Below are 27,616 nucleotides of genomic sequence, written 5' to 3'. Positions count from 1 at the left end.
CAAAAACAACATTTATAATAATGAAATGTGAGACCTATAAAACAGTTTAGACCCAAATGAATTGATTCCATTACAATTACATACCGATATAGGACATATTGGTACAACACCTGGAAGCTATCTTGAAAAATGGTGTCCATTATGAATTTTTGAGTGGCCAGCGCCCTTTTTCAAAAGAGTGGACCTAGAAGAGTATTTGTGCCAAATTTCATGCTTGTGTCACAATTTGAACGATACTTGTGAAATATGCAATTATCTGCTGCACTACTTCAACCAAACCCAGGCTCCGTACATGCGAGCTCCAGGTAGAGACCGTGCTGATACTACCTTTCCTAGCATTCACCATACTGTATTTCACACACTACATAACATAACTACAACATAAGTTAAAGTTAAAGGAGATAGATAAACTCACAGGATCAGCAAACACACTCACCTTGCAGCATGGTCTCAAACAAAAGGGATTCAAATAGGCCACTCCCACATTTAAAGGAGCAATAAGCGAAATTCATCATTTCTAGATTGAAGGAATTAAAAAATTGCTATGTGAAGAACTAGAGGTGTAATTTCACCTGGAGTATAGCATGACCTCACACAACCTCTCTCCGTGTTGATCTCCAGCCCATTGTTTACAAGCTGGTCCGGCTGCGCGTTCATGTACGTTCATGTACCCCCCCACCCCCCACCCCCCTCCTTTTCCTCCTTCTCCTCCTCTCAGAGCCCTTGGCCCTCCCTCCCTATAAAAGGCTACAGCCAGTGAGCAATGGCAGCACGTATTTTTGAAATGAAATGGCGGAGAGCGGAACGTCCACCTGAAGACCACCAGGATCCGACATTACCTCTAAAGAAACAACGGTTGTTGGCGAAGAAGTCGTCGGATAAAGAAAAGGACAGAACCCGGATTAACATTGGCCTTGCATTTCCAAGATGGAGAGTACTGCAAGAGCTAAAGGGGCTACAGTCTGACTCAGAGCTAGCTCTTCTTCTCCTGGACAGGTACAACATAAAGTCAAATGTCTGTTTTAATTAGTGTTACAGTAACATTAGGCACCCGGCTCAGTTGGAGTTGGAGCATTAGTGTGGCAGCTGCGTAGTGCTAACGCTAACAGGAAAGCAGGGAAATAGCTAAACACAGCAGAGACTGAGAGTGAGTGAAAGACATTGCTAACTTCTAAACTAAGCCAGACTAAGTTGGCTGTTTAGGTTTTATTTCCTGAATCTACCTGCAGTGAAAGTGGGGCTAACTGGTGCTTCCTCCTCATGCTCCACTTCACTCAGCTGCCAGCACAGCCAGGTAGCCTTGGGATCCAACCAGAGCACCGAGCCCTGGTTTGTTATTCAGGTTAATGTGGGAAGAAGCAGTGGGTGTAACGGGCAGCTGAGTGAAGCTGAGTGAAGCTGAGTGAAGCGGAGCCTGCGGAAGAAACACCGGGACCATCTCGATGTGGAGAGTTGGGGGGGGGGTTGGAGAGCAGAGGTAGAGGGAGGTGTGGCTCATGACACACTTTGTTTGGTCTGAAGGCAGTGCTTTTTGCTCCTTCAAATAATCTTCCTCTTCCTGGAGGCAAAGGAGGAAGTGGATCTCTCCACCTGATCTCAAGGAGTTATGTACCCTGCTTAGTAGTTCCCCCTGCTGGCCCCCAACTGACATTATTTCTACTCTTATAGATAAACTGGCTTGCTCTGGCTGCTTCATATGACATTTCCTTCACTGTCTTCCTCAAACTCTGTCCCCGCACTCCAAGTTCCCCCAGGAGCGAGACAGCTGATCTTGCTATGAATTCCCTACACCCCACTTCCACTGGAAAAATCCTAGTTTTCCATCCTCGCTGCCCAGCTTCTGCTCCGAAGTCTGCATATCTAAGCTTTTTTCTTTCATAGGCTGCTTCCACTGAGTCTTCGCAAGGAACTGTCAGCTCAATGAAATAAACTATCCGTTGACTCACTGACCACAACACTATGTCGGGCCTCTGCTTGGTACAAACTATTTCCTGGGGAACAACAAGCTTTCCCCCTAAATCTACTTGCATTTCCCAATCACAAACACCTTCTAGGCCGCCACACCCTTGCCTCCTTATAACTTATAATTGCTAAACTCCTATTCTTAACACCTTCTGAATTCACCTGTCTTCGTTTCCCTTCGATGCCTGCAGCTAAACATTTCAACACCTGGTTATGTCGCCATGTATATCAGCCTTGTGACAAGCTAACATTACAGCCTGACAAAATATGCTTTAAGGTTGCGGTACCTGAACACAATGGGCATGATGGGTCCCCATTTACCCACAGTTTTAAGTTCTGGGGGGTTGGTAACACATCGTATGTAGCCCCTACCAGGAATCTAATATGATATGTATGTAAGGCAGCCCTAGCGGACAATCCAGCCAGCCAGAGAACGCGTTTCGCGTGTATAAATATACCAATGAAGACAGCGGAAGGAAGGAAGGAGGAGGAGCAAACAGCAGAGAGTGTTAGTAGTTCATCGACAGAGAGTAGTGAAAAGTTTTTTTAGTTATAAAGTTTGCGAATGGACCACACTTACCACGCAACAGGAGAGAATGAACCCGAACCATCATCTGCGAGGAAAAGAAGACACAGCTTCATTCCTTGTGATGCACTCTCTGCGGCACTTTTCCTCCTGGTGATATATCTCCCCACCGATGGTAGCACCGAATCCCATTCTGTGCAGCAAAATGGGAGCGGAGGATTCAGCTTCTCTTCTCGCCTGCTTATTGTACTCCGGCTCTCATCTGTGTACTCCGGCTCAAACAGGTATGGCTCTGGGTCTGTGTCTACAAGAAACTCTTCAAAATGGTGTTCCAAAGTCGTCCATTGCAGCTACTATAGTCCGGAGATATTGCTAGGCTAAATAAACAGCTGAGCTCTGTTTACAGGCTATGCTGTCAGTCAGTGTGCAGGCTGGAGATTGGTGGAGCAGAGACGTGAGGGGGTACCCGCTTGGTATTGTAAACGAGAATGTGTGTATGGAGTGTGTGTGTTACGCTAGAAGAGTCAGAGTTTGGGACAGAGTCTTTTACCCCCTGGAGTGTTACCGGAGTTTTTGGAGTGCTCAAATAAACTGGCCTTTTTCCCAAACGCTACTCTGGTCTCCTGCTTGTGAGGGATTCATTACAATATCGTAACATGGTTTAGATTTCTAAATAAACATTCACCTCTTCGCTAGATAGACCTACTCCTGAAAAACTCGTGTCTGCTTTTTGTCTCTACGAGGCCATCATTTACCCGACGGGAGGGGTGAGCAAGTGAGCCCTGCAATCTAGAATTTTACCACTGATGTCACTGTTTTCAACGGTTTTCAACCCATTTTACACAGTGGCCCTTTAACGTAATCCCCGGTTCTTTGATAGCAGAGGGAGGTGTTTCACTATGGGAATTGCGTCAGCGTGACCAACTATGAAAGCTCCAATGACACCACATCTGTCAGTCACAGATAAGTCAAACTGTGCTGGGGCACGCCCCCTCATATTACCACAGTCGAATTCCTGATCAAATTTCATACAAAAGCCTATTTTTTCATGACTGAATATCCGTATTCATTACTGAATATCCGCAGGGCTAGGCTATGACTCGTGTCAAGGAAGAATAGCATGGGCACAATTTCTTCCTACGCCAACCACGTAGTAGGGCTCGCACCGCATATCAAAGAGTGGAGAGGTTGCACTTGCAGGCATTGGGTGTGTCTGTGCATATTCAGTTAATGGAATGCGCATGAAGCCTAGTGCGCATCCGTGCGAAATTGGAGCTGGAAGGCAAGCTGCTGCAGCATGCAAATTTATCAGCGGACAGTAGCCCACACATGTTGTCAAGTAAAGCCGAAGCATAGTATATAATACCATTACACATGGATGGATTACTGTCATCATAGACATAAGGAAATTCTTTTTGCAGAACAGAGGAGGCAGGGACAGGGAAGCAGCAAGGAGTGATGAGAATGAGGTGGAGGGAGGTAAAATCATCTGGTTAAAAGTCTAGTGGTTCAAACATTTTGTCTGTTGTGTCGACGCCAAAAACATGAGTCTTGCAAAACGCAACCCCAAATTAAACTATGGCTAGTTTAGGTTCACTATAGATAAAGTTCGGAAATGCCATTTTATTGGCAGAGGGAAAGACAACTAGCATAAGCCTACTGTCCATTCAGGCTGTCATGTGTTTCCTTGCTCGTGCACTGCGCCAGACGTTTGTGGAAATCATTTCGAGTAGGTGGTATAGTTTGATGCTTAAAAAGTAAACTTGTATAAATTGGACTGGGTGGGCTACGGGCTGTGGGTGGGCTAGTTTAAAAAGCTACCCCATCAGGGAAATACCTTTTCAGACGTTATCAGGTACTCTTAATTTAAGATTTTAACTTTTTTTGGTAATATTCTCTCTTGTAGAAGGGTTTCTTGATTACATTTATTGTGCTACAGAAAGATTGAAAAGTTCAATATCTGGACTGAAATACTGTTATTGTTTGCGTATATGTTTTACGCAGGGGGCAGGGGGGATGGTCACCCAATTGTTGAAAAACATGTGCTAAAGTGCCCTCTTGGGAGCCAAAACACGCCCAAAAGTGCCCTCTTGGGAGCCAAAACGCATGCTAAAGTGCCCTCCTGGGAGCCAAAATGTGCGCTAAAGTGCCCTCCTGGGAGCCAAAATGCACGCTAAAGTGTCCTCCTGGGAGTTAAAATGCACGCTAAAGTGCCCTCCTTGGAGCCAAAACGCATGCTAAAGTGCCCTCCTGGGAGCCAAAACGCACACTAAAGTGCCCTCTTTGGAGCCAAAACGCGTGCTAAAGGCCCTCCTGGTTGGCAAAACACACTAAACTGCCTTCTTGGGTGGAAAAAACACACTAAACTACCCTCTTGGCTGGTTAAAACATGATAAACTGCCTTCTTGGGTGGTAAAAACGCGTGCTTAAGTGCCCTCCTGGTTGCCAAAACACAACTGCTCTCTTGGGTGGAAAAACACACTAAACTCCATTAGACTATTAGGACCAAGAAATACTATGAAACATTACTGTTGCAAAGACTTTTATGTTGGGCCCTTTTTTGATCTATATTGAGCCAGTACTATATCTCACAGAACCAGTTTGGATTATCTGGTGCTAACATGGTGTTAAAATGCACTAGAATACAGGAAATGGCATCTATTTAATTGAAAATGTTCTGGGGGAGGACCCTCAGACCCCCCCAGGGATTTATTTCCTTCATACATCCATGTCTGTGTGTGTTCTTCACAGTCCAACGCTGAATCTACACAATTCTCGTGGATGCTGCTCGTAACTACAAACTAACTTGAGTAGTCTATCTAGTTAGGCTGTTTTAAGGCTATATAATGTGCCATTTGTATAACATATAAACATGTCCAAAGTGCCCTCGAAAACACGCGGAACTTAGTGCCCTCTTAAGTGGTGAGAACGCGCTGTATGTGCCCTTTTTTTCTTTTCGCCCCTGCCCTTCAAAAAGTCTGTGCACACCACTGCCAAAAGCAATACAATTTTCAGCGAAACAAACTTCATACCCACTGCCTCTAAAGGCTCAAAAGGATGACGAGAGAGGGTGTCCAGCACCACAGATAGATCCCACAGAGGGACCAGGGGCCTGGAAACAGGGAGCTTGCAGCGTGCACCCTTCATGAAACACACTAAAGGATGCTGCCACACAGGTTTATCCACGATGCCCACATGACAAGCTGAGATGGCTGCCAGGTACACTTTAATTGTAGAAAAGGCCTTCCCCTTATTTACTAATTCCTGCAGGAAACACAACAGGTCAACCACAGAACACTGAAAGGGGACGGTGTGCCTTGAGTCGCACCACTCCTCAAAAACCCACCACTTGCCGCTGTAAAGAGCGCACTCTGAATTGTGTCAATGACCTGTGCCGGCAGGCTTGCAGTTTTTGGGTTCCAACTCTCATGGGCCACGCCCAGAGTGCTACGCGATCTGGGTGAGGGTGGTAGCTGGGGGAGCAGATCCCTGCCTAATGGGAGAGGTCATGGCTTGCTCGCCAGCAGCTTATTATCTCTGCCACCCAATGTTTGGCTGGGCAACGCGACACTACCAGGATTAGCAACATACCCTGTTCTCTCACCCTGTCCAGGGTGGGGAGAGACGAGTGCTCTGGTCTACATGAGCCATTACGCACGCCGCTGTTATTCCCTGCATTATGCCCTGCGGCCAAGGTGACAGCATGTGCACAAGCGCAGCACTGCTACCCATTGCTGAAAATCTCTCATCATAAGAGAGGTGCACAACAGTTATCACAACAGGTATCACTGATGCCATGACGCTGAGCAGGCATAGGCATAGTCAGACAACAAGACTTTCCCCAGCTGAAAGAGGGAGAGACACCGTGTGAGAGCCACCAATCTCCCCTCCAATACCATGACACGATAAAAGAGGGAGTTTATATTGAGGCCCAGATATTCTGTACACTGCACAGGTTCCACTTGGCTCTTCACCCAGTTTATGCTGAACCCTGAGGTGATTTAACACCGTAGCGGAATCCTTGACTGCCTGCTCCCGCTAGCAGGAGCATATCAGATAATTGTCTATGTATGACAATATTCTCATGACTCCGCTCCTTAACGGAGACAGAGCTGCCTCCACACACTTGCTGAACACCCTCGGAGCTAGTGACAGCCCGAAAGGGATGGCTTGATATTCGTAAGCTCTGCCTTGATAAGCAAACCTGAGGAATTTCCTGTGTGGGGGGTGAATGGCGATGTGAAAATAAGCATCCCAGAGATCGATCGTTACGAACCAATCTCCCGGGCGAACTGAAGGACAGATCACTTTGTGTGTTAACATCCTGAAAGTGTATTTTCGTAGGTGTCTGTTTAACACACAGAGATCGAAAATGGGGTGAAGGGACGAGCTCCCTTTCTTCAGAATGAGGAAGTAACAGGAGTAAAAGTCCTGTTGAGCTTCCTCGCCCGGGATGGCTCTGATCACTTGTTTGGTTAAAAGGGATTGTATTTCATCCTCTAGGACTCGTTCTGAATTCTCCCCTGGTCACTGAAACTAACACACTGTTGAATCTGGGTGGTTTCGTAGCAAACTGTAGTCTGTACTCCTGTGAAATAGTGGACAGAACCCACGGGGGGACTGCACATACGCGCCATGTATCAACTTTGGCAGAGACTGGGCCCTTGTAGTCGCACTGAGATGACGTCACCTCCCACACCTGGAGGGCACCGCTTCCCAATGGAGGAACGTGAGCTCCCCCTGTGGGAATTTAAGGGGCATGACATTGATTTGTTCTTATTTTGTTCGGTGAGAGTGCTTGGTGACACTGTGTTAACCATTGCCCCTGGGTCTCCCTCTCTTGAACATGAGGGGTGGGCGACTGAGACAGGACCTCTGGAGAACTGGGAACTATCAGGATCTCTGAATCATGAATGGGGCTCTGCTACACCTCCAGTTTTCTCCTTCTCTTTGTGGGAGGGGGAGAGGGAGAAGCAAAGAGTGTTAGGTTGCACACTTTTTCTTCCCTTCACCAGAGCTGGACCAAAAAGACCTTTGGTGGAGTTGTATGCCGCATCCATCAACTCTGCTTTCTGTGCGTCACTCAAGCTTGAGTCTTTCAGCCACAGGTCCATCTCACCTGGGACTGCGAGTCCCATTATGTGACCGCAGCCTTGTAGGACGTCGACCTGGAGTCCAGCTGGCAGCCCATTTCCTCTAGAATTTCTGCCTGGTACACAGAAAGCACAGTCATTGCATTCAGGGAGCAGACAGACTGGACTGCGTACTTGTACATTTTCTGGTAAATGGAGGTGGTGAGGCGTTCCGTTTTACTGGGCAGAGAAATGCTGGAGGAAGCTGAGAGAGAGTGGTGGACTGTAGAAATGAATTGCCCTTTTGGGACTAATAAAGTATTCTGAATCTGAATCTGAATCTGAATCCGTTAGGGTGGAGGTGAGGAGCCACTGAAGACTCCACCACTGGGGGTTCGGCCAGCCCCAGTTCTCCCATGACATGAATCTCCAGCTTCGAGTAGCCCTTGGTGAGAAGTTTACTCTTAAATGGGCTGGACCAGTACCGGCCCTTCTCTCTCATGCAAGCGGGAACTGCTGGCAGGAGCTGCTTGGCTTACAAACACCTTGGTTCATGTCCTGTATGAAACCAAAAGTCAATCAAGTTATTTTAATAATAATGTAGTGTGCTAGTATTTGTATATTTAACTGTAACTTAACCATTTACTTTTGTTGCCTAAACCAAAGGAAGTAAACCTATCCACCTTATTTTTCACGGAAACACGGAGGCAAAACAGAACGCAGCCAGCTTCCGTTTTTTTGTGCGACACTTCCGGTCCAGCACTCTTACCACTGTGTAAATGGGAATCACCTTGTTGTTCACCTTGCTGAGTTTAGCTATATATATGTATATATCACATTTTTCACGTCACTATATCACCGTTTAGACTAATGTGATGTTTGTAAAGTCTATAAACACAATGCACATTAGTATTTTCTCTGTGTAATTAATAACATGGTTATCGTAGATTAGCTGGGCTAACCGTTAGCTGTTAGCCGTTAGCCGTGTCTGTAATAACTCACTAAACTCACAAAGTGGCCCGTGAAAAAATATTTTCTCCAGCGGATGTCTTAGTTACAACATGATTGAGCTAACTGGAGTAGTTTCATGTCGTACCCGACAACGGGAGGCTTTTAACGGGTGACGATCCTGATGTTAGCTTTGCTGCTAGTGTTAACGTTAGCTGTCCCTGTCAGCTGCAGCCACTGATGCTTTCTAGACATCGTGATTTACCAAAACTGAATAAATACCACACATAGCAACACAAAACTGCTTTGCTAGCTCAATCATGTTGTAACGGCTGGATGGTTGATGCGTATGTGCTGATTCAGGTGCTATCAGAGCCGATCCGCGTATCACTATGGCTTAATGATCAACTCAGTCAATTAAAACAACCCGTCCTGTGTTAGGAGTGTATGTCGCCGACAGAAAGAAAGAAAGAAAGAAAGAAAAGGGTACACCTCACATATTTATTTCTCACAGTTGCGCACACGTCTGGCTGGCATGCAGAAGCACCGTCTGTGTGTCGAGGGTGCGAGCTGCAGCTTCAGCTGCTCAGGTAGAGGCTGTGTAGCCCGGTGTGTTTTTTTGCTGATTCGGTTCTGCAGGTTCTCTGCTGGTACACTGGAGATGGGGATCAAGCAGTTTGTCTCACTCGGGATAGACTGTGCTTTTTTGGTTCATAGTTTATGATTGACGTGCGATTTATTCGCGTTTAGAGGGAATAAATTTCCGTTATAACGGAAACGTGGGCACAGTTATCTATACAAAATACACAGACTAACTGACTAACTGATTGACTAACATAAACAACTAAAAATTGAAAAAAAAATAATAGCTTGCACCGTTAGCTCCGGTAAGGGAAAGCATGAGGGAAAGCGGCTGACCGGAAGTCACGCACAAAAAAATGGAAGTTGATCACTATTTACTTCCGTGTTTGAAAATAAAGTGGATAAACAAAGGTTTTTATCTACGTTTTAAAAATACACAACACATGTATCAAACATAAATTAACACTTTGTTCCTGAACGTCCAAAGCTGATGCTGGAGGGGTACCTAGAGCATCATACTTTGTCGTGTAGGGCCACTGACCTAGTGTAAGTATTTGTCAAGTTGACAGTGAGAATGTGTTGGTTTTGAGACCGTCAGAATAGGATTTTAAAAAAAGCTAATCTCTAATATTTATTACACACTGAAAAAAATTTGGAGTGACATTTACTTAAAAAAAGCTAGGCAACGTTTTCCACACAGAAAGTCCTTGTAATTTTTACTCAGGATAACTTTAAGTAGCATTTACTTCCTAGTAACACTTTTTTTTTTTTACAAAAAATACTCAAGTAAACCTGACAAGCCATGTCCACAAGAAGTACTCACCTATTGATAGTAAATTTTACTCAATTACCATTGCATCTAATTGCAAAATCCAGTTAAATATTCTTGGTGTTTCTTAGTCTTATTTAACTAAACTTTTCTTTGTTTTATTCTAAGAAATGATTAAGTAATATTTACTTGATTTAAATATAATTTACTACTTGACATTACCACAATAAACATTTGTTGCTATTTCTGTGAAACAGAGTAAACAAACATTTTCCAATATTTCAAATGCACTCTTTATTTACCACTTGAATTTGCATAGATATTTAAAATATCTACATAACATTATCATAACCGCAAACATAAACATATTGACGATTTAAAGAGTCCATGTAACGTATTGCTTTTAAATCTCAGAACAAAGATGTATAAACTGTCTATCAACACTGTTAGTGGATCGCTGTGATCACTGACAGGAAAGGCGAACAAAAACAAAAAATCCACATTTCCTTTGTGGGACATACGCACAAGGATTCAAAACATTGCAACCACTCATGCTAAGAGTTTCTTGTGGAGAGCCTGGACTTTTGAAGACATTTTAAGGATGTCAAGCTCAAGAAACAGTTTCTGAAATACTTCAAGTGTGTATTTCAGTTTCAGTGGGTAACTTGACTGCATTATCATAACCACAACATAAACATGTTGACGATTTAAAGAGTCCATGTAAGGTCTTGCTTGCTTTTAAATCTCAGAACAAAGAACAACATATGTATCAAGTGTCTATCAACACCGTTTGGTAGTGGATCGCTGTGATCACTGACAGGAAATGCGGAAAAAAAACAAAAAACCTTTCCTTTGTGGGACATAAGCACAAGGATTCAAAACACTGCAGCACTGCAAACATTCATGCTAAGAGTTTCTTGTGGAGAGCCTGGACTTTTGAAGACATTTTGAGGATGTCAAGCTCAAGAAACAGTTTCTGAAATACTTCAAATGTGTATTTCAGTTTCAGTGGGTAACTTAAATTGACTGCATAGATGACACCCATGAGCAGCAGGCAAGCATTTGTGACACTTCTGCAGTCCTCCAGAACTTCTTTCTCCTCTATGATTACCGACACGTAGCTGGGATCTTGATTTTCCTGTGCCACGTTTGGATGGATGACAATGATCTTCATGATGTGTTGACTGCAGTCCTCTTTCACTGCTTCTTGGCTCACATCCTGTGAAAACACATATAGCCACAATTAGAAATCAGTGGCTGAAACTACATTTCAAATACAGTTTGTGAAAGGGAGGTTGAATGACATTTAACAGTTAAAAATGCCTGGATTGTTGAGGAGGGTGTATCTGCAGACCCCGAGACTGCAGATGCAGACCTGCAGTTCTGGACGCACAGTTCTAGACGCCTTGATTTTCACATGGGACAAGACTACGGCCAGACGACCAGAGGTGAGAGTGTGGACCAAGGCTACGCACCTGACACATTTTTCAGCTTGTACGGTTTGTGTTCACACGTTTGTTTTCACTCTGGTCCAAACACCACACTATTGGCAGAGTGATGTGTTTCCATGCTGACTGACAAAACTGTTGTTAGAAGAGAGACTTTTTTAGCTTCATCAGAATCACACTGATCCCTGGAGCGAAATTCTATAGTGTCATGCTTCATCAACACTTAAATCTTGGTATTTTTATGCGAGTGTAATAAAACTTTAAAATTGTAACTTGTTTCAAAAAGTGATATTTGTGTGAGACGCTGATTTAGTTGTAGTTTTACAGCTGTCCAGTACGGCACACTGTCGCGAAAAAGAAGGCATCTAGAACTGCAGGTCGGTCTGAATCTGCAGTCTCCGGGTCTGCAGACACATACTATTGGGGATTGTTTGAGGTTAGTGTAAAGAAATGCATGAAAATATAAATAAACCACAGTGAACCACAATTCAGTGTAGAGGACCATGAGATAAGCCATGTGGCTTTGATCTTCAAAACAAATTCATAAGGAAAATTCTGAGAGAAATGTCAGATGCAGTATCAGTCAAAAACAGGACACACTGCCATTAATATTGTATTATATTGTAATTTTGTATTCGTATTTGCTATGTTGTTGCCTTTGGCCCAGGTCATCATTGTAAATGAGAACTAGTTCTGAATTGATTTACCTGGTTAAATAAAGGTTAATAATCACCAGTTCATGTTTATGCCCATATTTATTATCAGAATAAACAAGTTTTACCCCGAAAGATAACATCAGAAGTGAATATCAGATTATAAGGCCAGACGACCTCTTAATGTGGTCATCCAAAAATCATAAAATTTACCTGGTAGTCTTTGATCAGCTCCTCTACAGACTCTCCAAGGAACTCAACCATGATGATGATGTCTCTTCTGCCTTCAACATGTTGCTGTTAAAAAAAGATAAGAAAATTTATTACAGAGAACAATACATAAAAGCACATACAAATGTAAACAGAGAGTTACCTTCAGGGAATGTAAGCTTGCAACAGCATTCTACGTGGGCAAGAGTATGAGAAGTGTGCAACTTAAAATGTATTTCTTAATGGTGTCTGTTGAGACAATGTGCTCCACCAAGGCCTCGATCGTAGCTACAGGGTCTCTGTCAACATGGGAATCAAACCCACGGCCTTAAGCTCAAGAGTCACGCATTGTAAAGACAGAATTACTCAAATACATGATCATTTCTCTCTAAACATTAAGGGGATGTCAAAGTGTGCATGTGTGTTGAACTTTGACACTAAAGTGGGTGATAAACAAACCTAAGTTATGTCCCTCAGGGCTGCTGTTGTTACAGCCAGTATCAAACTGGAGCCCCTTCTGATTGTCTCTGTCTGAAAATTTAGTATTGGAGTCTAGGAGCAGCAGGAACGGATCTGGCCGCACTCAAAGACTCACAGTGAAAATTATGTAAATGTCTCTGCTTTTTTGAGCACATATTATGAGAGAGGACAAGTTTGTCTACATTTCTGGGAGAAATCATGCAGTAAATTGTGGCCACAGTGATGAGATAAAGAGAAAAGTTTGAGGCCAACAGAATAGAATAGAACCAGTACAACAAAATTAAAAATGCAGTCCTGTCAGTGCATCCAAATAAATAAACACTGATCAAAATAAAACATCAGCAACACATTCTCAGTGTGTATGATGTCAACATTAGATAATGCAATTAAATTAATTAAAACATTTACCTCACTCAGTGAGTCCAACATTGGTCTAATCTTCGTTCCTGCAATCCCGCCCTTCTTCCTAAATATCTCCACGAGTTTGGTGGTGTGCCTGTCCAGTTTGGACAAAAAGGTTCGCTCTAGATGAATTGTGATTATTCTTTTGAACTCTTCTTTGATCTGAAACGAGAGATATAAACACAAAATCATATCAAGATGACTCCATGGACCCCAATTACACTTAGTTGTTGCATGAACAAGTCCCCATCAGAAAAACCAAATGTAGTGTGATATACAGTAACTGAAAGAAAGAACTGGAGTTACCTGAGTTTCACTGAACAGAGAAGGCCATCGTTCCATGAGGTCTTGAACTGTGGGGCAGTGATTTACAACCTCTGTTCTTCGGACCGCGAAAGACTTCTCCATTTTCTCATTAATTATCTTCCCATTGTTCTTCTTCTTTATTTCCTTGAGCAAATCTAGTCTCTCCTTCTCTAAAGTTTCCTCTGTCTCACCTAATGGCAGTGGTGGCAGGTAGTTCACTTCAGCTTTCTTCGGCCTTTTGATGCCTTTAGATGAACCCTCTTCATTGGAGCATCGTCTCTTCAGTGTGTTAACCTCCAGTTCTGGAATAGCTAGCTGGCGGCCTCTTAACTTTGCCCGGTAATTGCCCATTTTATACTTGATCCTCTGTTGCCAGCCATATAAGCCATTAAAAGACCCTGGCTCTTTGAGGCACGGGTACTTTTCTACCAAGGTTTCAGCTACAGCTAAAATCTGGACACAAGTTGGGTATGCTGTGAAGCAAAATATTTTCTCTGATAGCTTGTCAAGTATGCTACTTGTTACTCTCGGGTTGATCAACAGTGTGCCTTCCTTTTCATAAGCCTGGTTTCCAGCTTCCAGTACAAGGTCTACGTCATAAGAAAAAGGTGGTATTTCAAACTTAGTTGGCCATGGCTTAGACCTGTAGGATGTTCCACTTTCATCTTGGTGGGAAAGCAGGATTGTGTCCTGAGATCCAGATGAGTGGCAAGAGCTTGCATCAGAAGACTGTGGTACTAGGGATTCTATGTCTGACAAGTCCACAGGATTGAGAGTTGAGACTACTGGTTCAGTCATTACAAGTTTGAGGGTAGCCTTATCTTGTACTTCCTCAATTGAGGTCAAAGTGAAAAACTGACCATCAAAATCCATGTCCTGATACATTACAGTGAATGATCCTGTAATGCGAAATGTCTTTTGAATAACATCAGTGAGGTCCTGAATTGCGCCCGGGATGCCTGAAGGCAGAACTAGTTTGCGGATGTCATCCTCGCCAAAGATGATCCGCAGCTTCACTGGGGTTGCCATCTCAACAGGAGGTGCTTCAAAAAACTGAGAAAAAAAGACACAGAGACATTAATTGGTACAAGACCATTCTCTACTCATGTCTTACTTAAAAGGAGAGGCAAATGTGGTGCTTCAAAGTTGTCAGTCGTCTTCCAGCAAGAGTATATGCAGCCAAGGGATAAAAATCTTTAAGCTCTCTTTGCTCAAGTAACTGCACACTGGCTGTGTTCTCCAGCTCGTAACTCCTGAGGTGTTCGTTGTACCATGTGTTTTGTTGTCTCACAAAAAAAAGTCACAAATCACCATTATCTGCAACACTTCAGAAAAATCAGGCAATCCTGCAGTGGAGCCACAACACAATAACATTCCCACTGCATAGTTGGTGCCTAAAAAGAACACATTATTCGCAACGTGCACAGCTGTAACAGATGGGAATCTGCATTTCACCAGGCCTTTTAGATCATCCTTAAGTACATCTAAAGAGACCTCTGTAGTTTTTGTGACTGCAAGTGATGGTTTGACAGCATGTGATTGATGGTACGCAACCATGAGCTGGTGCTTATTTGCAAGGGACAGCAAGATATTCCTGAAACAACCAGTGTGCCTGACGATTCTCTTAAAAAAGCTGTGTTTGGCCTCAAATCTCATTGTCCAAAGGGCGGCAACAGGGCCAAATTCCCGAATGAGCTGAGGATAGTGTTCCAGGAAATGGTGCTTGGGTTTGAGTGTCTCTTGGGGAAAAACATCAAGGAATCTGCTTTGGTGTTCTCATACTGTCAAGATAGCAGATGCTTTCTTCTCTGTGGACTGGAGACATGACAAGGTCCACAATGTCTTTCAATGTCATTAACATCTGCCATACAGGCTCATGTTCAGGTACTTTTAAACCTATTATCAGAGGCAGCAGTCGCAATAAGCACCAATTTTCATGTGCATTTCCGCCCACTGATTTTCGAGTGCTAAAGTTAGCAGGAATGAGATGAGGGCGACTGGTTTTATCACTCCACTTATATGGGAAATCACGAATGGCATTATTGAGTTCCATGAGAGAAAAGTATTTTTTCGTGATCAGGATATCAAATGACAAAGCCAGTTCCACAGGAACAATGCCCTCCAGAGTGTCATGTAAAACATCTGGAGGGTAACCAGATGTCACATGAAAATGTTTAAGTTTTTCTGACAATGCACACTGTTTTTTCACACCATAGCAAGGTGTGTGACTTGGACTAGACACAGCTGTTGATCTTTAGTTCTTTGTTGAAAAGACAAAGCTCACTTCACATCTCACTTCACTGGACTGAAACGTTGATCACTCCCCAACACAAAACCGGCAGACGTAAGATCCTGTGAAGCCCTCGACAAATCCTGCCCCCAAATTATCTGCCACCACACTGACCACAGTTCCTTTAATGGCTTTGCCTAACTCTGGAATAAAGAGACCATCTTCCTCCAAGCTTTGAATATCTGCTAAGAGTGGCTCTAAAACTCTGTGGAATCCAAACTGCTTGGTGTCTTCAGCCTTACACACAATTGCCAGATAGATAGATGCCAATGTGGACCGCAAGTGAACTGGAATGTTTCCCAACACCCAATATACAGCGGTGACTTTGTGTTTTTTTCGTGATGTCCCGAGAGGATTGCATACCTCAAAGTCATCGATGTAGAGTATTAGACTAACTCTGTCCTCTTTCACAGAAAAAAAATCATTTTTCTGATAGTGAGATCCATCACGAAATATCTGGTACTTATTTTCAGAATTTTTTCCATATTCAAATGTCTTTTCTTGAAAAGTCTTGCTTAGGACCTGCAACAAGGAGGGCAATATTGGGACATATTGGAAGGTTTTGCCCTCCTTTTTGTCAAGTATGTGTTCTTCGGGTTCAACAACTGAGAAATGTTTTTTCAAGAATTCTCTCCTCTTGTACTGTGTTGTGAAAGGCCCATCCGTCCCCAAGGTAGTACTTATAGGGTGTGACTCACACAGATTTTTTACCAAATCTGAAACAACAGCTGGATCCAGATCACACTTATGGTTTCTCAAGGTGGATACAACCACGTCTTTTAAGAGTGGACCAGATGCACATGCGGATATAAACTGAAGTTCATCTACTATTTCATCAATGCATTTGTTTGGGACATTGAAAGTACTCTCCAACTTCAAAAAGAGATGACCAAACCTCTCTTTTATATCTTGGGTCAGCTCCTGTGGTTCCCCACCCAAAAGCTCTGAGCCTTCTTCCACATAGGTCTCATCCTGAGCTGAAACAGGTTCAGAGGGTTGTTTTAAGACTTCCGCTTTAAAATCATCAGGGGAGTGTGAATGGTGCTTTCTGTGTCTATGGGTAGCGAATGTTGAATAAATGTTTGTGCTGAAGTTGCAGTTTTTGAAGACACATGCTACGAGTTCAAACTTTCTCAAATGGCTGCCAAGATGCTCAAAATACTGCTTCTCTGAATTAAAAAAACCAGAGGAGCACAGTAGACAAGAAAATAAAAGAGGTCCACTTTGTGTGGCGATCTGTGCATGCTGCCGAGACAAATGGGTCCGAAGGGCATTGAATGTTTTAAATGAGCAGGGGCAATCAGTGTGGAGACAAGGAACTGACTGGCTGCGACCGCCATGTCCATGCTTTAGTCTGTAGTGTTTCAACAATGCTCCCCTCTTCTCTGATTCAAATGTACAAATCTTACACACCCATCTCATGGTACCTGAAACATACAAATTCAATATATTAAAACTAAATCTGTGTTCTGTGTTCCTATTCATTATCAATTTGATCTTACCTTCTATCAGCTGTGGACTCAAAGTTGCAGAGGGATGAGCAAATGTCCTTCTAGGTTCTGTAAAGGGGAAAAAAGTGTTATCTATGTGCTTTTTAAAGTAATTTCTATTAACTCATGCCTTAGAATGCATATTGAAACTTTAAAATCTGCTACAATATTTCATACATTCCATTTTCTAATAATTTAATTGCAGAAAAAAAACAGAAAAGGTATGTCACATACTTGTAGACTCCTGCTAGTTGGGAGTCTAACCAGCAGGAGACTACTGATATATGACAACATTATTGTTACACTACAGTTCCTTAGAACAAAGTTATTGAAAAAAAATAATTAAACAAAACGGGAAAACAGTGAAGTCAACAGATGTGCAACATCTTTCTGCACATTTTCCTGACTCTACAATGTATAAGAGGTAGTTTGTGAATACTTTAGATTCTGTTTTTAGTCTTGCAAATTGTAGATGGTCCCTGAGCCCCTAACCTAAAATAATAATAATAATAACAGTAATAATAATAATAATAATAATAATAATAAATAAATAAATAAATAAATACAAGTAAAAATAAATAAACCTCATTGCAGTGGTGTGCAGCATTCTAGGACATATGCTCATTTCACTTCAGAAAAAAACTTCAAAACTGGAGTGGCTCAGAGCTCCTGAAACTGCCCCCAGGGATTACTTCAACACACGTGCCTAACCGGCCTCATCCTCTAGAGCAACTATCCTTCTGTGCGCAAATATCAAATCATAACTTAACCCAAATACTATTTTCTTATCTTGGAAAATGTCATTGACATTGAACGTAAGACGACTATTGATTTGACCAGCGGGGGGGGGTCATACCAGGCAGGACAACTATATTCGTTTAAATCTGTGAAACGCTTATTACATGCGTGCGAGCCAATCGTTCAACCCAGCAACATATTCAGCTCTGATAAAACCATGGCCTCCTCTATGGGACCTCTCCAGGCAAAAAGGACGACACTTGAGCTAACTTGTTAGCTAGCGGAAAAAAGAAAAAAAAAAAGATTCGCTAGCACCACTGTTTTCAGTGCTGGAGCACGGACTTACGCAAATAAGGAACGTAGAAAACGGAACGTACACAGTTTGTTAAGCTTAAGACTTACCTCCGTGGTTCCATGTCGCTGAAAATCCCAATGTGGTGACCCAGTTATCCTGGTTTATGTCCGCACATGTCGACGGGCAGAACCGCTCGGCAACACACTGTGGAACGGGCCTCTGACGTCACGCTCCGAGTGCAAAGAAGGTTGCCAGGTTCACTGATACCACCCAAGTACATTTTACTTGCACATACTGTATAAACTAATAAAGTTAATGTAGTAGTTTAGTGAATATTACTTGGAATAAAGGGTAAAATTTATATGCAAAATTGAGGATACATTATTACAAACAATCACCAAGTAACACACGACATGAAAACTGACATTTTAAAGTAAAAGCACTGAAATTATATTTTTTTGTAGAATTATATACAGAATTGAAGTAATAATTACAGGGCCAAAAAATCACTTTTTTCAGTGCAAAATTAGTTCAACCATTGAACCTAGAAATTCTTGGGAGCAGAAATTGGAAACTGTATCACCAGATGACCAATGGCAGCATATTTTACGACTTGTCCACTCTTCTTCCATCTGTGCGAGGCACAATCTTTTAAAGGTGTAAGACAGTGCACAGAGTCCATCACACCACTGTACGGCTATCGAAGATTTATCCTGATTTAACAGACTCATTTAATAGATGCTGGAGATCTCCAGCCAATCATAATCACAAGTTCTAGTCTTGCCTGACGCTTAATACATTCTGGTCTGAAATCTTCAAACACACTTAATACAGTATAACACTGCTATTATGTCCAGACCTCTCTTGGTCTTGTTTGGAATCTCTCTACAGCCCAGGGCCCTATTTCAGAAAGCAGGCTCAACAAGCTCTGAGGCTAATCCCGATCTCTGAGTTGACTGAGACTGATCTGGGAAACTGAGTTTTCAGTTCCAGAACAGCTGGTCAGAATCAGTTCAATCAACTATGTTGTAACTATGAGTATGTTTAGCCTGACGGATGCGTGTTCACGGTGCACACCAAAAGACATTATCAGTGGAGTGCAGATGACATGATTTTCAGTGGCAGAAAGCGGAGTTAAGAGCAGAGCCACCTATTTCATCCTAGAGTGTGTTAATAGGAAAATGTGAAATGACATTATGTAATGTGATGCCTTGATGTGTATAGTATACAGAAAATATAGAAACATTTTTATATCTTAAGAGTGTTCATGTATTTTAATATAATTTGCTATATCCTCTTGTTCAGCGCATAAGAAAAACACACTTGGCCGCAACTCAAAATCAAACACAAAGATATTGTGCAGACTGGTTAAAATTTTGCTTATACTTAGGCTACTTCATTCTGTCAATATTAGGCTTATGTTAACTGAATTGCTGTGAAATGACTTCCTATTCACATAATCTCCTTTATGCTCAGATGGAGCTATGATGGGGATGCTGAGTGCCATAAATGAGCCAGTTACACCGCAGAATCTTTCAATATATGAAAAGTTTTCATGAATCATTGCATAATGTATCCACATAGATTAATTTCTTATTAACACTGACAAACCTGCAATTCTGTGGAATTCCTCTATTTTTAAAAAAAAAAAAAAAAAAAAATATTTCTTGGGCTTTTGTTGCCTTTAATGGCAGGACAGTATACTGTGAAGGGGGAGGGAGGGAAATGCAACCGGTGGACTCTAACGATGTCTGCGTTGTGTAGATATACAGGCCCAGACGGTAGATATCTTTGGAGGCGACCGCCGTTTATTCCTGACAACTGGTGGTAGAAACAAAACCCACCGTCACACACAACCATACAAACTCCAGCCCCTCTCCCACGGAGCACAACAGCAAAAGGGCGTTACAATCAATTAAGCACACTGAAACAAAAAACATACCTGATAACAGCTGGTAAAAACAAAATCCTCTGTCACAAACAACCATACAAACTCCAGCCCCTACCCAAATCAAGCGACACAACATTACATTAGCATAAAATAAATCTTATAATCATAGTTTAACAGCACTAACGCACGGAAATCACCACAAGGGCAATTTCGCTTACCTCTCCCACGGAGCACAACAGCAAAAGGGGAGAGGCATGGCGGGAAACGCCCCTTTAGAGGTAGGGAACCCCAAAGGTAAATGTAGGGGTACACAAACTGGTTATCAAACGTTATAATCATGGACCGCGGAACGCATCTGAACAAGGGGGGGCCATAATTGCGGAGCACTTTATTTTATTCCGACGCCACACAGTCACATCTACAGTACACACATGAACACGAACACATGCTTGCTCAGATTAACCCCTCTGATCCCACTCTAACATTCACACGCAACAGGCCAAGCCTATTTATACATAAAGGCACAGATGAGGCCACAGTGGAAGCTGGAGTAATTTGATCATTTTGTTTTTTCTGTTTACTTTTAGAAAATCAGATATCGACTTCTGTCTCTTCATTTTCCCAGATGCAGCCAGTGCAGGTGCCCGCCGTTAGCTCGCGACGCTCATGCATGACGTATTGATAAACAATGCACTTGATAGGCACACTAATATCAAATCAATGTGCAGCAGTCAGTGGGAGTTTTTTTTTATATCGGCAGCAGTTGGTGAGAGTGAGTGAAGGTGTGTGGTGACTTGGCTCGTAAAAACACAGATAGGCTACAACTTAGGCTTTTATTCATATAAAATAGTTTGTCAGAGTAGAGCCCTGCGCGGGACTGTTTTCTTCATCACGCTCCTGCCCGCTCCGCTGAATTTCTGACCCATTACTGCCCGCAACCGCAACGTGTGTGTTACACTCCCGCCCGCTCCCGCAATGTGTATGTCCACTCCCGCCCGCTCCCGCAAAACTCTGAGAATTTATGCCCGCACAATAATAGAGATGCATTGATTTTGTGTCTTCTCCCATCCCGCAGGAGAAAACACGTCATATTATAGGCTATTAATAAAGAGATTCATGGGGTTGTTTGTTTTGTTTCCCTGGTCTGCATGTCTTTTGACACACTGGTCAGGAATAGCGCTCCTATTTCATTGTTTTCATTTAGTTTTTAATGAAATAAAGGCTGTTTCATATTCTATTCTCCTCCTCTGTATTTATTTATTTTTCTACCTTTATATAATTATGCAGTGATTGAGGTTAAGGCAAGCCCGGCGCCAGGATGAAGTTACTGAGGGGGCGGTTAAAAATTACCAATTAACATAGGTTCACACAGTGAGTTATAAAGAGCGCGCAGACGTGCGTAATAGTCGCGCGTAATGACAGCTCGTTGCCGGTGAAACACAATAAACTGCACATCTTCTTTCATGTTTGTCTCATGACAGATGGAGCTAACAGACAGACAGACAGACAGACAGGTGGAGCAAGCGGCAAATTGGTGTGAAAGCTGGTTCAGGGCATATTCGTTCATTTATGAATAAATATGGAGTGGAAACGCTCATGCATGTGCACCAAGTTCTTGTGTTGACATCCCGTCGCTAGGCTACATCTTCTTCTGCTTTTTCTTCTTCTTCTACTGTTTAATGGCGGTTGGCAAACAGCGAATTGGCCCATTACCGCCACCAACTGGTGGAGTGTGGATCAAAATGACTATTACTATTTGCATTGGGTCCCGCCAGGTCCCAATGCAGCCCTCTATGTCAGAGTACAAAAGTTACCCGGGCCATGGCCCCCCTGGCCCCCCCGGTTCCGCGGTCTGTGGTTATAATAATTAATGATATAGCTGCAGGCTGGAGTTGAACCAGAGGCTACTGCAACAAAGACTAAGCTCTTAAACGTGGGCCGCCTGCTCCATCCACTAAGCCACCAATGATCTCTGAAATGTTTCTTTGATAATCCTTTCTGATTTATGCCCAGGGAAAACCACAAAAAAGGGCAAAAGTCTTTTCAGAGCCAGTCACTTTTCTTACGGCCTGACAAACTGCTGCCCTGCTTATGTGTTAAGTGTCTCTGATGTTTTAAAGAAAACCACTGCTGCCGAAGAATCAAAGAGCAATGCAAAAAATTGCTCCGATGATAATGTAAATCCACAATGTTTAAATTTTTTATATATCTGGGTGGAACAGATTGTTAGATGAAATTGTATCTTCTATATAGTCACTCCTCCGAGGAGACATCCAAACAGGGTCTAATCACCTTCTCCTTACACAACAGCCTCTCAATAAACTGTTCCTCAAAGTCCATTACTTCATTCAAAAAAGGACAGGCCAAGTCTCTCAGTTTCAGTTTCAGTTTCAGTGCTCTCCTACCTGCAACACGCTCAGCGGGCAATCAACCTCAGGCTTAGATGAAGCAAACCTGTCAGCCAGCAGGTTTGCTTCACAGAGTATGTTGCCATAGTAACTGACTCGGGCTTAAGCTGAATTGGCTTTGTGAAATGACAAAACAACTTTATTTCTATAGCGCTTTTCTAAACAGAGTTACAAAGTGCGTCACAATATGAGAAATCAACGATGTAAAAAAAGAAGTTAGCATAGCATGTTCTCACCTTATCACCTTGTTGGCAAGACAACTTATTCTTTTAAAAGGAAGCAAGTTCACCTTTGACTCACAATAGGGGGGTGAAAGCTATTTTACTGTCCATTACACTGAAGCAACTTAGAGTTTCCTTAAAGGGTTCCCTACCTTTTGAAAGACTTGGAAACCTCTCCTACACCATATTGAATCTCAGACCTCCTTGTCTGTTTGTGACAGCTTAGCCTCCTTATTTTTTATTTATTTGTTTATTTATTACATTTTTTTAAATCTAATTATTTATTCATTATATATCTTATGTGTGTAGTCTTTCGCTAATTTTGGTGTCACTGCTGCTTTTAAGTCTTGTTATGATTGGTGCCATTAGTGTGATATCAGTTATTGCTTTTATTTCTATCCCTTTTAGGGGTGGGAGGGTAAAGGTAGAAAGATTGATAAAAAAATGGAGGAACTCTCATTTGCTCTGTGATTTTGGACGGATACAGTTGATGGTAAAGATATGTCATTTAAATAAACTGCATGAACTTAATGTGGTTCTCTATTTTGATGGCTGTGCACAACGCTGAAAGCAGCATCACAGTGTGCCTCAAGGAGAGGAGAGGTGCAGTAGAAAGTGTGCCAATGCTAATCCAGCAGTCCACTGCCCACTTGCTCAGACAGGTTCACAGCTAAAAGGACTTGAGTTCCATTATATTTTTGCTCATTTTATTTGGTGAAGGCACCCACACATAAACCTCTCTGGAATCACAGAAAAAATGCATGCATGCTATGCATCCTTGCAGTTTCATTTTACAATCCTCAACCAGTGAACAGCGATCCCACACACACACACACACACACACAAGTTTTATTCCAATTATGAAGTCAGCCAGACAAAATAAATATTAATTTGTGATTCTTACAAGCCCTCTAATCCACAACTGTTCAGTCCTTTTTTTTTAGATATTTTTTTGGGCTTTTTGGCCTTTAATTGATAGGAGAGACTAGTGTGAAAGGGGGAGAGAGAGAGAGGGAGGGACATGCAGCAAAGGGCCACAGGCTGGAGTCGAACCTGGGCCACTGTGGCAACAGCCTTGTACATGGGGCGCCTGCTCTACCACTAAGCCACCGACGCCCCACAACTGTTCAGTCCTGACAGGCGCACCCTGGTGACTCTCTTTACAACTATCTGAGGGCAGCAAGTATCGGTTCCATCTGCAGTCTCTAGCATGCAGTGTTAAACCACAAGTTGGGCCAAGGTACTTTCTGGTGCTCCATATTTTTAACTAGAAAATGCATTTCCTGCGGAACATGCGTGTGGATGCTGAAAGCTGAAATGAAAGAAAATGCTGAAAGTGCAGAAATAGCAAAATGAGAAACCAAAAACTGCCGGACGTTTTGACATTTGAATGGTTTCTGCAGCTGAATGTATGTGGAAGTAGGAAGTAATCAAAAAATGTACATGAGAAGTAGTAGAAGTGGTAGTAACAGCAGTGGTAGAAGTAGTAGAAACAGTACTATGACTTCTAGTAGTAAACCAGTAGTAGTAGTAGTAGTAGTAGTAGTAGCAGTAATTCATACTTAAAAAGTACAAAAAAGTAGAAACAAATGAATTGAAGCATGAACGTCCTTAAAGAACTGAACATTTTGACATCTGAAAGGTTTTTGTAGCTTAAAGTATGTAAGAAGAGCAGTCTTGATGCCACAGTACTGAACATCTACCGGCCCATTTCAAATCTGCCGTTTTTAGGCAAAGTCCTTGAGAAAGTTGTTTACCAACAGCTTACTGACTTTCTCCTAAAGAACAACTCCTTTGATGTTTTCCAGTCAGGTTTTAGACCCCATCACAGCACTGAGACCGCTCTTATTAAGGTGACAAATGACATCCGCCTCAACACTGACGCAGGCAAAGTCTCAGTTTTAGTCCTGCTAGATCTGAGTGCTGCTTTTGACACTGTCGATCATGAGATCCTTTCACAGAAACTAGAGGACTGGGTGGGAATCTCTGGCACTGCCCTAAATTGGTTGAAGTCCTATCTAGAAGACAGGAAGTACTTTGTTGAAATTGGTAACTGTGTCTCAGACCACATGGCCTTTGTGGCCTGTGGGGTGCCCCAAGGGTCAATCCTGGGACCCCTTCTGTTCAATCTCTACATGCTGGCCAGTTAATACAAAGCAATAATGTGTCCTACCACAATTATGCAGACGACACTCAGATCTATGTCTCACTGACAGCAGGTGAATATGGACCAGTGGATTCACTCTGTCACTGCATCCAACAGGTCAGTGTGTGGATGCAAAACAACTTTCTCCAGCTAAATTCAGACAAGACTGAAGTCATCGTATTTGGTCCACTGAAACAAAGAGAAAGTGTCAGCAGTCACCTCCAGTCTCTCTCTCTTAAACCTACAAATCAGGTTAGAAATCTCGGGGTAATAATGGACTCAGACTTGAACTTTAACAGCCACATCAAATCAATAACATCAGCAGCTTTTTACCATCTAAAAAACATTGCCAAAATCAAAGGTATAGTGTCTAAGCCTGACTTGGAGAGACTTATCCATGCATTTGTCTCTAGTAGGTTAGACTACTGTAACGGCCTGCTCACTGGCCTCTCCAAACAGGCCGTAAGACAGTTGCAGTACATCCAGAATGCTGCTGCTCGGGTCCTGACCAAAACCAGGAAGTACGAGCACATTAGTCCTGTGCTCAGGTCTCTACACTGGCTTCCTGTGGCTCAGAGAATAGACTTTAAAGCAGCTCTGCTTGTGTACAAGTCTCTCCACGGCCCAGCACCAAAGTACATCTCTGACATGTTAATGCCATATGAACCATCTCGGACTCTGAGGACCTCAGGGACTGGCCTCCTGCTGGTGCCCAGAGTCAGGACTAAACATGGGGAATCAGGATTCCAGTTTTATGCAGCTAAAATCTGGAACAGTCTTTCTAAAGATGTGAGACAGGCCTCTACTCTGACAATGTTCAAATCTAGGCTCAAAACAGCTCTATTTCACTGTGCATATGACTGAAAGGATCTTATCTGCACTCTTCTCTTTTAAAGTTCATTTTATAATGATTATTTATGTTTTTATTTTGTATTGTGATTTTAATGCATTTTCTTGTTCTGTAAAGCACTTTGAATTACTTTGTGTACAAATTGTGCTCTACAAATAAACTTGCCTTGCCTTGCCTTGCCTTGCCTAGGAACAGTAAATAATCACAAAATATACAGGAGTAGGACTAGTAGTAGTAGAAGTAATGGCAGAAGTAGTAGAGGCAGTATTAGAAGTCATGGTTATAGTCATCATAACAGCAGCAGTAGTAATATGAATATATATATATATATATATATAGGCCGAGTGCCTATGACCAAATCACCGTGACGATATACGAGTAGAACATCACAAGCTTGAGTGTGATATTGCTTTTATACAACAGTTCAACAGTTAAATAAGCAAGGCTGATTAAGGAATGTTGAAAAATGAGGACAAAATAGATCATTTAAGCATTTTATTTGTCTTCCGCCAACAAAAATAGTTCCCTCAGGACTCCGCTGCCACCGTTGCAATGTAACGCAAACATGGCACGCCAGGCACTTACTCTTTATACACATTTATCTGCACGTTTCCATTAATTGTGCAGCCGGTGAAATAAGTCTCTGGTGACTGCATGGTGGACTGTGGCTTCACAGGCACAGCCGACTCTGCCTTCTGATCTGACAGTATGTTGCTCTATCGTTTTCTGCTCTCCATGGATGGCTTCCAGTAGCTTTAAGCTCTCAGACGTGCAAAAGGTATATTTTAGGGCCCGACTCCTAATTAGAAGACTAACTTTACACATAGGCTACATTAAAACAACATCTTACCTGTGCCCACTCACTGTCATGATCTCCCTCACTTCAAGACCTGCATCTGACAGCTTCTGTATGTCAGTCACCCTGAGGCTGTGATTGGTGTAGATAGCTGTTGTCCCCGCCTCTTTACACATCTTTGGCAGCATCTGTGCGAGTGAGTTTATTCCCAGCGGACCTTTAGTGTACCAGATAGTGCCTGTGTAAGCTGCTGTCATCCTGGGCATTGATGGGCATTTGCATCTGGTGGAAGTTTGTTTGTTTAAATACTTTTCCAGGGATGCAACGCAACTGCTGACCTAACTGACGCTAACCGTCAGTTTTGATTTGATTGTTGATTGCAATCAGCTGTGAGGCGGAGTGATACATAAACAGTGAAATAACCGTGATGTTGTATTTCAATATCGTCACGGTTTTACTGTCTCTCGACTAATCAGATTGCAGGGCCGGAACCAACTGTTGTACAACACTGGTTAGAGCACAGAACCACTGCTTGAAAAACACGGTGTAGGACCAAAGTCTAACGCTAGGGCCACACCGCCCGCGGAAGCGCCGCGAATAGCCTCGAAGCGCCGAGAAGAGAAGGCAGTTTCCTTTCGGCGCCCATGTTAACCGACTGTGTCGTCCACACTGGCCGCACCGCGCCGGGAAGCTCCGCGGCAGGCTCACGATTTGCAGCGATCAGTTCGGCGTCTGGTCTATTTTCTGCGCAAGCCGCGAGCGAATCTGACAAGCCAGGCAGTGAAAAACAAGACCTGGGAGCAGAATCGCTTGTTGAGGGCGTGGAGAAATGCGCGTCTGATGTGAACGGAGGTGCTCCGGCGCGCGCGAGAATTTCGGTGCACTGCGCTTCCGCGGGCAGTGTGGCCCTGGCGTAAGGTTGAAAGGAGTTGCGTAGTCCTTCAAGGCTTCCATCTCCAGGTCCAGTCTTCTCCTCATGAGCGCTGTTTGACGTGTCCCCCGAATGATCTTCTCTGCCATGTTTTCTGCTGCAGTTGGCCCTCTAACATAGCTTACCTCCCTAACAGTAGAAGCTGTCACCCTCTCCTTCCTCAACGAATGCCACTCACGTGCTGCACTTTGGCGTGTTGCTT

At 42.9% G+C, this 27,616-nt stretch overlaps 1 protein-coding gene across 1 annotated transcript; it reads right to left on the bottom strand.

Moving 5' to 3' along the window:
- Positions 1-10,186: 10,186 nt before the first annotated feature.
- On the bottom strand, positions 10,187-26,740 carry LOC125887235 (uncharacterized). The gene is made up of 5 exons (XM_049573907.1): positions 26,552-26,740; positions 13,359-14,411; positions 13,059-13,214; positions 12,174-12,257; positions 10,187-11,078 (listed from the first exon to the last, which is right to left on the bottom strand). The coding sequence occupies exons 1-5, from the start codon at positions 26,738-26,740 to the stop codon at positions 10,761-10,763; spliced, it is 1,800 nt and encodes a 599-aa protein (XP_049429864.1). The 3' UTR covers positions 10,187-10,760.
- Between the last annotated feature and the right edge of the window lie 876 nt (positions 26,741-27,616).

This window comes from Epinephelus fuscoguttatus, linkage group LG4 (genome assembly GCF_011397635.1).
Source record: "Epinephelus fuscoguttatus linkage group LG4, E.fuscoguttatus.final_Chr_v1".
NCBI lineage: Eukaryota > Metazoa > Chordata > Actinopteri > Perciformes > Serranidae > Epinephelus > Epinephelus fuscoguttatus.
Note: the sequence above shows the minus strand (reverse complement) of the source record. Positions and strands in the feature narration are given on the sequence as shown.

Coding starts and splice junctions, on each gene's coding strand:
- LOC125887235 (XM_049573907.1), bottom strand. CDS start 26,740: ATGACAGCAGCTTACACAGGCACTATCTGGTACACTAAAGGTCCGCTG. Junction 13,215..13,358: donor CTCTGTTCAGTGAAACTCAG/GTAACTCCAGTT, acceptor CTCTCGTTTCAG/ATCAAAGAAGAGTTCAAAAG. Junction 11,079..12,173: donor AGCTGATCAAAGACTACCAG/GTAAATTTTATG, acceptor GTGTTTTCACAG/GATGTGAGCCAAGAAGCAGT.